Source organism: Phragmites australis, chromosome 4 (assembly GCF_958298935.1).
Source record: "Phragmites australis chromosome 4, lpPhrAust1.1, whole genome shotgun sequence".
NCBI lineage: Eukaryota > Viridiplantae > Streptophyta > Magnoliopsida > Poales > Poaceae > Phragmites > Phragmites australis.
The window spans coordinates 13481795-13496048 of NC_084924.1; the positions used below are offsets into that span (position 1 = coordinate 13481795).

Genomic DNA, 14254 nt, shown 5'->3' on the forward strand with positions numbered 1-14254 from the left:
ATCAGTACATTTGTTATTGTGGTAATAGTTTAGTGGCAAAAATCTAAAAGTATACAACATATGGCATAATATTTGCTAAATGAACAGCATGTTAGTGTAGTTACAAATTTAGCATATGCATTTGACACTTTATTTAAATAGGTTTTCGGTACATCGTACACCAAAAATTCTCCGGTTCCACCTTTTTCGACATATGAGATGTTGAATATAGCACCGTGCATTGTATTAAGTGCCTTGTGTGCTGAAAGCTCGCATGTGCTGAATACGGTCACGTCACGTCAAGGGGAGCTTTCGGTGTGGACACATGCTGCTATTTTTTCCTGTGTTGCGCGCATGCATGTGTGGTGCACTTTCCCTTTATCTTGGCCCTTGTATGCAGGTTATAAAAGGAGAGGAGGAGCAGCGTTCAGTGATTAGGAGTAGTGAGGACGAGCAGCAGCAGAGCAGCGAGGAGAGAGGAGCAGCAGCGTGAGGCGAGGAGCAGTAGCGCAAGGAGAGAAGCAGCAGTGTGAGGTTGAAAGCAACAACGTAAGGAGAGAAGGAGCAACAATATGAGGAGTTTTAGTTATAGTAAATACTTAGATTTTGTATGTAATTAATACATAGATTGTAACGATAATTAGAGTAAGAAAATTGTTTTTTTTCGTTCAAATACATTTGTTAAATTATATTAAGCTGATAAATTAGAGTATTTAGATTATTTGCATAGTTTGATTAGTCGATGTAATTAGATTATTTACTTAATTTAATAATATGAATTTTGTTAATTAGTGTAATTAGATTATTCTCCTAGTGTAACTATAAGTATGCCATCAACTAGCATAATTAGAGTATTTACATAATTTAATAAGAGTTATTTGAGTTATATAATTAATTAGATTAATTAGTTTAATTGACTAATATGATAAATTAGCATACTCACTTAGATTAAGTAGAGTAATATGATTAAGTGGATCATTTAAATAGGATGCACAATGTGAATGTATTTATTAGTTGTCAAATAATTATGTAATAAGTATTTAGTAAATATTTATTAGTACTTTTAGTGTTTACTAAATATTTAATCACAATAGTTATGTATTAATACTTAGTTATTGTTTACTAAATAATTTATTCAATATTAAAATATATTAAGATGATAAATTAGAATACTTAGATTATTTGCATAGTTTGATTAATGAATTTGATTAGTCAGTGTAATTAGATTATTTACTTATTTTAATAATATGAATTTCATTAATCAGTGTAATTAGATTATTCCCTTAGTATAATTGTAGACATGTCATTAACCAGTATAATTAGAGTATTTGTGTAATATAATCAGAGTTATGAGAGTTATATAATTAATTGGATTAATTAGTTTAATTGAACTAATATGATTAGTTAGCTTACTCACTCATGTTAAGTAGAGTAATATGATTAATCTAATTATTTAAATAGGGTGAGTACTGTAAATGTATTTATTGGTTTTCAGAAATTATGTAATAATTATTTAGTAAATATTTTTTAGTACTTTTAATGTTTACTAAATATTTAACCACAATAGTTGTATATTAATACTTAGTTATTGTTTACTGAATAATTTAATTCAATGCTAAATATTAATTATTTCATTTGAATTTAATATTGATGCTTTAATTATTTTTAATTACTTAAATATTTAGCATTTTTAAGTACTATACTATTTAACTTGCATTGTTAATTTACATTTTTTTAATTAGTTGTGTATCGTATATACATTTAAGTACTTATTTTGTTACATATATCTTTGTTCAGCAGATACGATATGATTATCCATATTTATTATGGAGAAGATCCTACTATTTTGCACATGAGGCTTGTAAAAATTCAAAACTGCAAGCATATAGCTAGTACGATTGAGCTACCTATTGATCTAGATGGCTTGAAATTACATATTATGAGCCTTTTATGTGTAAACTAGCAGTCTCATATTGTTGTGCTGGAGGGTTTGCGACCATGAATTCTTCCAAACAGCTCGGTCATTGTCCATACGTCGTTCGAGATGAGAAGAAAAACACATGAGCTTTGTACACACGTAAGATATTGGAGGAGAATATTGAAATGGGGGTGTACGTAAATATAGTGTCACAACTGGTGCAAAGTGATGAAGTGACTAGGGTGGAAGGATCAGGCCAGTAGGAGATGCATGAACAGGAGGGAGGGCATGTCGGGGAGGGCAATTCCAGTACAACGGGAGCCGGAGTGGATTCTTCTGAGGTAGATGTAGGATGCATGGATGATGAAGCCGATGATAGCGAGGATGAAGAAGCTACTGACAATGATGACATAATGGCGGTGATCCAGTACTTTCGTGGTGATGGGCTGCCGAATTGTGTCGTCGTTGAGTACAACACCTTATCTAACTAGGGATACCGGAATAATGACATCCAAGTTAGACAACGATATCGTAATAGGGTTGAGGTCATCCACTTTATTAGCAACTGTGTTGTAATTACAAGAAGGGATTATAAGTGCGCTCAGTCTAACCCTATGGAGTATGAGGTTAGGTGTATCAAGGACCCGAATTGTCCCTTCTTCATACAAGCACATAACCCGAAATATGAGAACTATTTTATGATAAATAGACACACCCCACATACATGCAGGGAAGAGTCTATTAGAAATGTGAGCTACACCGTTGATGTGAGGTTCATAGCCCAACTCATTATCACCTTTGTTGGCACAAACATATGTTTGTCGCCAAAATTGATTATGCAGGAAGTACGGACTAAGACATGTATGCTAATCAATTACCATACCACATGTTGAGCGAAGCAGAAGATGTTGAAAACGCTATTTGGAAGCTTTGAAGAGTCTTACAACAATGCTCCAAGGCTACGGTAGAAAATTGCCATGACAAATCTAGGGACGCAGTGGGTCATGGCGGATGAGCTGATAAAGCTAGAGGATGGGTCATACAATACCACTGACCGATACCTCATTAGATTATTTTGATCCTTCAGACAATGCATCGAAGCTTTCAGACATTGCAGGCCGGTTGTATGTGTAGATGGTACATTTTTGAGTGGCAAGTACCATGGTACTCTTATGATAGCGATGATAGCGGATGTAAATAATCAGATCATTCCTCTTGCCTTTGCAATGGTTGAGAGTGAGAACAACGATAACTGGTTGCGGTTCCTCATCTTGGTGAGGACACATGTCGTTGGCAATAGGGAATAAGTCTGCATCATCTCAGATTGCAACAAGGGCCTTCTGCATGCATTGGATGTGCTGCATAATAGCACAAATAACTCCATTACATGGCTTGATATGGAGAGAAGGTGGTGCATGCGACACTTGAGCGCGAACCTGTACACAAGGTACCGCAATAAGTCTCTTGTAAAGAGATTTAAAGGGTTGTATCTTCAGAACCAGCAGACGAAGTTCAATGGGATATAGAGAGAGTTAAATGAGGCCACTTGCAAGATGATGACAGAGTAGCAAGCGCAGGAGGATCATCCTTGGACACAAATGGTGGGGGGCTAAACTATCGTTAGCCATTCATGTGCTACGTTTAGCCAGTGGATAACGGGAAAGCCGACGGAGCGTTGGGCACTAATGTATGACACTGACGGTGCCAGGTTAGCACATAGCAGTTGAATGATCATATTTTACCCTATCATATGCGAATTGCCCATCTAAAATTTTTGTATGGCATGTTAGGTACATCATCATGACAACGAACATAGTGGAGGCATTCAACAATGTACTAAAGGGTGTACGAGGCCTCCCGCTGTGTGCTATCATTGAGCTCATATTCTATAAAATGGTGGACTACTTTCGAGATCGTGGTAAGGCTGCTATGGAGTGCAACACACGCTTCGCACCTAAGGTGGTGGAGATCATATCTAGGAGGAGGAACAAGGCACACTTTCATCGTACCACATTCTACGACCTAGCCAACAATCATTTCGAGGTCATGTGCCACCGTAGGTATGCTTTAGGGTATAGAGCAGGGGACACCATACTTCAATATCAACTTGGGCCTCACGAGGTGAAGTGCACATGCAACAAGCCTAAACTGCACTATATCCCGTGCTCCCATGTCTTGGCCACTTGTGGACATGAGCGACAACGACAGATCACAATACGTATAATTGTACTTCACGATCGATGCATCGAGGAACACATGGCTTTCATAGATGTGTTCGTTCAACATCGAAAGCAGTTACAAATCAATTGAGGGCCTAAGTGGGTACCTTATCCTCGAGCGCGACATACGGATTCTGGAAGGCCAAAAGCCACTAGACTGTAAGGTGACATAGATGCAGCGGATGCTATTTGTGGCCTATGCAAGTGCAAACTATAAAAACAACCTGGCCATGATAGGAGGACTTGTTCGACCCGACAGTGAACTATCAGAGCACTATTGTACTGTATTGTATTAGAGTTGTTGCAATGGAGTTTGTTTTATGAAGTTATTCGCATATATGGTATGTACTTTAAATTATTATTCACCTATTAGTTTTACTACCTATTTTGTAATATATCGCATGTACTGACATCACAGACAATATTTTTTTATTGATCTATGAAGCTTGAAATTATTGTCACAGCTCATGGTGCTCTTCCTGAGCTTCTTCAGTAGCGGTATGATGAGAACCATACGGGAAGATGATTTTCACAGGGTGGCAGATACCATAATTATATGTGATTTTTAATTACCACGATAATTTGTTACTTACTTACTTTGTATATGTTTTGAATACCTTTTGTAGTTGGTTCCGTTGCGGGCCCGGAGTGTGCACACGCTTAATGGGTTAGACCCTCGATTCCACGAGGCACTCGCACATGCAGGAATACTACCTTTTGCTCTCATGATGGCCGAAGCTCACATGGCAGGCGGTGGTTGGACACCTCTCCCGCCGATTGAGGTGACACTGCTCACAGGTCTCATGGACCGATGGCATCCTAAGATGCACATGTTCCACTTTGTTTTTGGTGAGATGGCCATAACATTGAGGGACGTGGCCATACTAATCGGGCTGCCGATCAGGGGTGCCCCATTAATGGTTTTGGGACTAGCAAAGGAGGATTGAAATGGTTACGTTGAGAGCAGGTAATTATTTGTTATGTAATGCACTTCAAATATTCTAGTGCTATTCAAGCTTCATTGAGCATCTACATATTGTAGGTTTGGTGTGCAGTATGACATGAAGGATGTTAGACTCTCCATGTCTTGGATTCAAGGGCTGCCACAATTTGGTCCATGCCTACAAGATGCAGACGATGCTACAGTTATGCAACACTATAAGGTGTACTTGTATATTCTGCTTGGAGGCATCATGTTCTGCAACACGGCAGGCGATTATGTCCTCCCCCATCTTGTATAGTTAGCGGGTCGGTTCGCGTCACATCCTTACAAACTGACATCTTATAGTTGGGGATCTGCTGTGCTTATTGCAACCTGTAGAGGCTTGTGTGTTGTATCCCAAAGGTCAAAGAAGAAGGGATCTATTATAGGGTGTCTACACCTCTTACAGTCGTGGAGTTGGAAGTACCTCCTGGTATGTCGGTCTTGGGTGAGCAAGAGTACTATCCAGTCCCCGTCTCTGATGGCATTGTAGATGACATGAGACCTACGATGTGGGTACCAATGGATTCATACCAGGTTGAGATGGAGTCAACAGCAAGACCATGGTAGCTACTCCCAGATGATCAGTGATTTAGACCTCCTCAACGCTGATCTCATGAAGTGGGATCCATGGGGTATGTCATGAGTAGCCAAAATTGCGACCAGAGGTCAGATCACATCCTCTTGTTTGCGTGACTCAAACTTGTGGATGACCAGATGCTGTTTGTTGTATATGAACAACGTGAAAGTATATCCTCCTAAGCATGTGCAGAGGTAGTTCGATTATCGACAAGTGGTACTAGTACCTCCCCTACGAGATGCTGAAAAGACATACGAGTAAGTGTGTTATTATACATAGCATTAGTATCCTAGTTGTTCCATGTTACAAGGTTCTAACTGTTTATGTCTCATACAGGAGGAGCGCACAAGGGGCGGAGCCTTGTAGGACTAGGCATCCGTGAATGTCGAGCACATACACAGGTGGACGAAGTCAGCTATGGTGGATGTTGTCATTTCTGTTGGACAATACAACGATGTTATGTACTTGGACTACCTTGCGTGGTACCATCCGCACACACGTGGCACCTTACTCATCGGACTTGTAGAAGTGGCCTGCAGACCCTTCCCCGAGGATTGTGCCTGCTTTCTTCATGTTGTGGTAAGTGACACGGTACTTCTAAAGATTTTTATTGGTTCAACCTCCGTATTACTCACATCACCCTCTTCTTATACAGACTAAAGAGGCGTACAAGATGCATACGCGAGTAGAGCAAGCTTGTGGGGAAGCAAGCGGTTTATCAACACGTAGGGATCAGAACCCTCTCTAGGACTACATAAGGACAAGAGGGTCCAACTTGTTATCCGTTTTACGTGGTCTAGATGGTTGTGCCCTACGTTTGAAGGGGTATGACCTACTAGCTATGGACCTATCCCGTGCCTCCCACAACAGGTGCTCGTCTAGTGCCCATGAGGAACCCGTTCAGTCACAGCCGTGAGAGACACCTTCAGCTCCGGTGCATCATGTGTCACATTCCGGTGCTGAGGCCGATGAGCACACGTATGCACTTGAGCCTGAGGAGTGTACCCTAGGTTCACAGCACGCGTAGTGGACACAACCTCCTCAGCCTACCATGACACCTTTGCATGTAGCATTGACACATTAGGAGGATGTCATTAACTGCACGTAGCATATGCCTAACTAGAGCAACACACATAAGTTTGGCTGGGATGCTGCAATGCAGGCCTCCAGCTTCCCCAAGCTCCTCAACGGACAGTTCCCCAATTATCCCGATGCACCTGAGAGTTCACAATGGTATCAGCAGGGTGAGCCTTCGTCACACCAGATTCCAACAGAGTAAGTACTAGATCCATCCACACTGCCGCATGAGGATCCTTCATCTTAGTACATGTAAGGCCGAGTTAGCGGGTCTAAATACACATTTGGTAGGGTTCCCAAAGGCCAGGACGACGACGATGATGTGCAAGGGCGCACGTTGCAGAGGCCAGCGCAGGCCGCTGGGATGAGGGTCAGGCACCCACCAGCTTACACTCCCGGGGATTGCGTGCGGCGACGTCGTCATTGAGTAGCCAGTGCTACAGTGGAAAGTAATTATTTTTTATTTATTCCATTTTGTCAAATAATTTTGACATATAACTTTATTTATTAGTTATTTATAAGCATGTTTAATGTTTCTTAAATAATCAGAGATTCGTGCTTTGGTCCATAGCCAGAACATTGTAGTGAAGGAACAAACGATGATAAACATTACATAGGACATGCGAATGGCTCCTAACCATGAATAAATGATGACAACTAACCTAATACCATGTCGCTGCTAAACCTAACATGACTTAGGGAATAAAAATATGATAGGTTACAATACATGCTCCCTACTAAGTGCACCTAGGATATTTGTCCTTCCTCAGGGCATCAGGGCCCTCCGCGTTAACACGATGAGCTCTCTCGCACTTCCGTTCCCTCTCTACTTCTTGTGTTTTAGCCACGGCATGCTCCTCATGGCCTTCCTCATGTGCTCCTCCTCTTGCTGCTTCATTGTAAGTTCCTCCTGATGTTGCTTGTACTCGCAGTGTTCGTAAGCTTCCCTCCTCCACTACATGTTCATGTTGACTCACTTCTTCTGGTGCTCATTTTACTCCATGTCCACCCATTCCATGAAATCACAGATAGTTGGACGAGACTGGACAAATGAAATAAGATGGGAGATTAGTAAGAAATGGATGAAATCGTATTGAAAGTGCCACATGAGTGATCTATGTCGCTATACCGGTAGGTACTCATACGGTCCATGTTTATGCGGGTTATGCTGTTAGTTGGCGCACATGAAGAAGCGTCTACCATAGGTGTAGAAGATGTCCTAGGACTCGTGAAACCTACAAGAGTCGCCACAGAAGCACATCGGCAGTTTAACCCCCTGAGGGATGGAAGTAGCCCAATGTTTGTTGGGTGGGCATGGTAGAGCTGAGGAAGATATTGCAGTTGAGAGAGGTGAGGAATGAGTGGTCTTACCATGGTTCAGGCTGGGGTTATTTATGGTCAAGGGAGAAGAAGGGATAAAGTCACAGGCAAGTGCCGAACCTATATGTGTAGGCTGGCTGTAGCTGCAAGTGCTATGGATGTGATGCATCACGTGCTTGAGCATCTTCTATGACAACATGGAGTGGTTCCTTCTACAAACGGAGTGGTGAATTAACTTCGCAACAAGGATAAGGTCTCGCGCCCTTGTTTCATTGCTAATTTTTTGAGGTAAAAATATTTGTAGAATAGCGTCCTGTGATAACTCATTCGAGTACGGTTACATAACACAGTTGCACTGCTATATGGCACGCACATAGAAAAGTTACAATTTTTGTGGCGTTTGGTATCATGGTGCATACAAAATGTAATCATAACATGTAACCACACCTTAGGGAAAGTAAACAGCCGGCCTACGGTGGAGTCGCACCATAGTCAATCATCGCCACTTGATGCTTCTTTTTTAAGTGATTGTGCACGGGCTTCTTTCTCACGCCTCCAATTAAGCTCGTCCTCACCCCACTTTTTCATGATATCCACCCTTTCCTGGTCATTGGAGGATATAAAGTCATCGATCCACTGGTGAAATGTACATGCCCCAGTTGGTGGCTAGATGCAATTTGTTGCCTGCGGACGAAAAGGGTTAATACATGAAGGTAATGGAGAAATGTGTTTTCTCATAATGATTACCTGAGAATATTTGCTCTCTTTGGAAAGCGTGTCTATGTTCGAGCAACAGAAATACCTCCTCCCAAAGGTATCCAACTCATGGGAGCACATAACATTGCATTTATCTCCATAATGGCATTCGGGCCTCGGCATACCTTTTGGCACTAAGCGGCTGTTGAATGCGCCCCTGCTTGGATCATTTGGTGGAGGACCTTCAAATTGTTGCATGGCCCTTCTCCATCTACCTCTGTTTGCCATGCTTGGTGTTATGTTTAGATGGATGTGCCTTATATTGACGAAGGGCATGAGAAACTCTGGTAATCTCATCATCTACCCCTTTAGCGGTAGGTGATGAACTATCCATGAGTCAATGCCACAGGATGTAAGACCAGCCATGTGTTGAAATCGAGTCATAGGCGCATAGTCTACCGAATAGACTTTTCAGTGATGCCCCTAATAGGCCGGTGTAGTCTAGCGAAGACACTTTCAGTGCTACCCCTAATAGGCTGGTGCAGTCTAGCGAGTAGAGTTTTCAGTGCTACCCCTAAAAGGCTGGTGCAATCTAGCGAATAGACTTTATTTATTAGTTTTTTAGTAAGCATTGTTACATATTAATTATGATGTTCAATACTTGTTTAATGTTTCTTAATTAATCAGAGATTCGTGCTTTGGTGCACAACAAGAACGTTGCAGTCAAGGATTAATAAATCTATGGTAGAATCTTTTACTAAAGCCTTTCCATAGACACCTACAACGATCAATATATTACTTAATGCATCCTTACAGATTGTGCATGGGGGGAAGGATGATCCCTTCAAGCAGAACAACCTAATCCAAGCGATGTCCAAATTGCATGCAAGACCCTTTTATTCTGCTCTAACCACTACGCTCTAACATGTAACCACCAATGACCTTAGGGCCATCTTGCACGAGCGACGTCAAAGGTATCTCAGGGTGTGTAAACTAGCCGACCATCCTTCCGTGCTAGATTTCTCTAGGAGGCAAAGAAGAATAGTGATGTTTCTTGACCAGTATGCTTCCCACATTCAGGTTTGGCATTTCTCTATCTGATCACCATACTTATCTTTTTTCCATTTATCCAAATTCTCCTCTTTTACATTAGGTGTTTCCGGAAGACAAAGAGTTGATCAACAAAGACATCCCAAACTTTTTGGTGATGTATATGCTCTTCTTGAGGGAGAGATGCCTAGTTCGCATAGAAGACAACAAAGATCAGCGAACCTAAGGGGTACAGAGGCACCCTCTACTATTCAACCAGAAAGTGACGAGGACAATGATGATGATGATTTCATGCTACTAATGCCTCAATGTTCTAACAATAATACAGGAGAGGTTCAAAAAACACTAGAAGAGGACGTTTACGCACCACATCGAGATTCCATACAACGAACAATGATGTATGACGTGCTCCTACCATGATAGCTCAAGATGACGATTTCATGTCACAAAGACCTCTCCTCTGAGGCCTTCATCTCGGGATGACACTAACATCCCTGGAGATGAAGGTGGATTTCCTTGTACCAATCATTACAAGTTCCCGTCACCACCTCAGAGATGACAAATATCTTACCCTGATAGCATTGATTGACACGACTATCATTCTATCGTTAATTTGCATCGCCACTTTCCACCGCCATCTTGACATTATGTAGGTATTCAACATCTATGCAATATGCCTGTTCTGTTGCCAATTATGTGAGGTACTATTGTTACTTTACGCCGATACGACAATCTGCCAACTTAGGCTTCAGACAGGAAGTAACCACATAATGGAGCTTTAAATAAAAAATGACAACAACTCTATCATGACTCAGGATTTGGACACTAATTGACCACATGACAGAGCTTTAACACGACAACGGCAACACGGCATACACCGAAAGCTTGCATGCGACAAAAGGAAACAACAGCAACATGTCGGCCTAACACGCGTTGAAAGCCCTGACCGGGCAATGCGCGAGGCACCGTGAGCAAAAGTCAGGAACACGCAACATCCATGGGCCATTCACATTGAAAGCATTCATGCCAAAGCTATGTGATGCGACAAAAGTAGCATCCAAAGAGACGTGATGACATAGCTGGCCGTATTCGACACTTCTTTTACCGAATACACGAGGTGCCGAATACGGTATTGTACACCATATTCGACACCTCATGTATTGAAAGCTTCCCGTATTTGGCATATGAGGTGCCGAATATTGCCCATCACACTGTATTTTTGTTGCACGGTGTACCGAAAATCTGTCTTCGGTAAATGAGGAGTCAAATACATATATTAAATTTGCAAATACACCGACATATTATATATTTTAGCAAATAAGATGTTGTAGGTTGTATACTTTTCGATTTTTGTCTAGCTTAGCAGGTTATATTTACACGGATATGGTTGCAACAGAGGCAAGAAACACAGTGATCAATACAGTTCCTGCAGCCGTGCCCCTGGAGCTTCTCGAACCAGCTGCATGCAGCAGTTCTGGGAGTTTCGACCCGTCGCCTGCCGGCGTAGCCTGTCCTGGCGCCGTTGCAACTGCAGGAGAATCCTCGTCTGGTGCAGGAGGTGCTCCTGACGTGTCTGGATCAGCAGCCGGAGTGTTTGTCGGTTCAGACGTCGCTGGTGTGGTTGCCGCCGGAGTCGCTGAAGGTGCCGTCGTAGCAGCAGATGGTACCTGGCCGGTCGGAGCCAATGGAGTAGTAGCTGGAGACGAACTGCCTGCCCCCGATGGCGTGGAGGCTGCCGGCGCAGTGCTCGCACCGGTAGCATCTGCAGCACCACAACAAATGGCAAGTTGTCATCTCCTTTCCAAATTCTTATCAGTGAAAACCGGTGGATTGTACCATGAAAGACTGCAACATGCGTACAAGATCATGTACCATCGCATGGGTTAGGCAGGTTGCAGACGTTGGGGATCATGGCCTGGGCCTGGCCGAGGAACAGCCCGACGGGGCTCGGCGCGAGCTTGGACGCGGCGCAGAGGCAAGGCGCCTGGGCCTGGAGGAAGGTCCGGAGCTGGGAGCAGCAGGAGTTGAGCGTTGCCGAGCCGACGCCGAAGACGTAGCCGATGCACGGAGACAGGCTGAGTGGCGCCGGCGGGCAGCTGGGCATCAACGGTTGCACCGTCGTCTGCGCCGAGGACAGCGTCGCCGCCGCAAGGACGAGAGCGAGGCTTACCTCGAGCCAGCGCCGGGCCATGATGGCCGTGATTTCACGCGAGTTTCGGCGAGGATGATGATCGTTGAGATGAGGAGGATCAAGAGGGGACGGTTTATACTGCAAACTGTTGGGAAAAATGGGACGGTACGGGAGAAAAGCTTATGTGCAGCACCAAGTGGATGGGCCGGTCTATCTAACTTGCTTTGGTGTGTGAGTTTCTGTGTTAGTTCGCACGTTGCGATTGCGACTTGGGTTCTTTTCGAGGTTTATCGGTGAGGTGGTACAGAGAATGTATGTCTCTATATCTCTGACTCCGTGAGACGGAGGTCGCTCGCTGCAGAATTTGGTGATGTGAACACTCTGCGTTGGGCTCAGCTCGGATTGGTGATCAACTCTGTTCCTTTTCTATGTTCCCGATGGTTTTCTCCAACCGGCTCTGTTGCCACTGGAGAATGGCAACAGTTCAGAGCTGGACTCCACTCACCTCTTAGATGCACAGGGCTTCTTTCACTTGGTGGTTCGGTCACTAGTGGTAACTGATCCAAGACAATATCGTGAGCTAATTTTGTGCGCCCTAAGTCATACTTGTTAGGGTGTCGTTTAGTATGGTAGAAACTCGAGGCTCACTACACCGACGTCGTGGCGCGAGCTTATATGATGTCCGCCAAATCGGCGTGACATCCCTGTGGTGCCGCTAAGGCGCCCTATCGCGGTAGCGCTGTCCTCCCTGGAGACCATGGTGTCGCATGCTTGCTTGATGACGAAGTGCCCGAGATCTGGATTGTCCAGCGCGGACTCCTTCGTCTCGGGGCCTGTTGCAGCCTTTCTTGGCTTGGTGAGTGAGGAGGTTGATGTTGAGGGAGACAACAGTATCTGCCTGGGCAGCACGACAAGAGCCGCCGCGCTGGCTGTGTGGTCGGCCGTGGATGAGTTGTTGGCGGCGACAGAGGTAGGTGGCTAGATGAGGTGAGGTAGAAGAGCAGATAGCTAGGCTTATGTGCTGACCAACCCTCCTTCCTTCTCTTATCCTTTTATTCTCTGATGTATATGTGATATATATGATGGTGGGTTGGGCCAACCTTTCTCCTTCTCCCATTTCTCATTTTTTTTCTTTTTCTTTCTTTCTCCCTGCTGCTGTTTTGGTGTTTTTTTTTATCTTATATGGCATCTCTATGCCTCATATTATAAATGATATAAAATTATGAAGGTGATAGGTCGACATACCATCATAATAACTATAGGCCAAGTTCATTTTATGGAGAAGATAACTTCTTCGGAAACTTGGACGATTCTAGAGTAGGTTAGCGGTGAGTGTCGCGTGTAGGTAGTAGGTACTTTTTGAAATACAAATGCGACATGCATGCTTGAACTTAGTGCCGCGCAAATAGTACTCCTGCGGAAGCGAAGCTCACACGGTAAAACAATGATTTTGAAGGGGAATAAACGACTATAAATCGTTGCGTGTACGTGTAATCAGATTCAGTCGTCGGTAGGGAGTAACGAGAGCGAGAGACGCCATGCCAGCGCTCCTTCCCCCGCCTGGTCGCCTCCCTTGCTCTGCGTCCTCGACGCTAAGGCCCGAGCCACCGTGGACGCGCAACCGGCGCAAATGTGGTTGAACCGGTGGGCTCTGACAAGGGGTAACCGCGCGGTGGCCGAAAGGCAGCTAGCTCATCACCGCCGGCCTCTTTGCGCTCTGCAATGCACGCAGAGGTTCATCTCGATCTCTTCTTTAATTTTGCGCTTGTTTGTCTGTTGCCCTTGACATGCTACCGGTCCGTAAGTTGTAACGTGACGATTCTTGTGTTTACAGGAAACAAGGGAGCTGCGCTTGTGCGGCCCTGATACTTCGTTCATTTCGTCTCCTGCAGCCAGGCATGCAAGGCAACCAAACTGATCAGGAGATTACATATTTATATGGTATCAGGAGTAAATTCATCACGTTTTAGTGAAACTCAGTAGAGTCGTTATGGGGCTCTTTGCAGAAATATTACCACTGGAGTACGCCGACTGTTTATTTTATAAATTAAGAAACTAAATTAAGATGTGTCTTAGTTTGATTGTGATGAGTTATTGATAATATTGGTTTTGAGTTGAACATAGTTGGCATGAGTGTGTTTATACATGATTTTGCTTACGGCTAACCATTGTTGGAAAGTATAATAGAGTTGGTGTGAGTCTAGGGACATTTAACTCACTGAATCATCCGGTGCTTGGGATTTTGCACTTACTAGATTATCCGTTGTAAGGTGAAAGGAGCACCGGAGCATTTTAGTGTAGA

The 14254-nt window shown here is 43.6% G+C and overlaps 1 protein-coding gene across 1 annotated transcript; it reads right to left on the reverse strand.

The window, feature by feature from the left end:
• Window positions 1–11119: 11119 nt before the first annotated feature.
• LOC133914214 (non-specific lipid transfer protein GPI-anchored 5-like) lies at window positions 11120–12060 on the reverse strand. Its single transcript, XM_062357348.1, has 2 exons — window positions 11694–12060; window positions 11120–11583 (listed from the first exon to the last, which is right to left on the reverse strand). The coding sequence occupies exons 1-2, from the start codon at window positions 12010–12012 to the stop codon at window positions 11195–11197; spliced, it is 708 nt and encodes a 235-aa protein (XP_062213332.1). The 5' UTR covers window positions 12013–12060; the 3' UTR covers window positions 11120–11194.
• Window positions 12061–14254: the final 2194 nt, after the last annotated feature.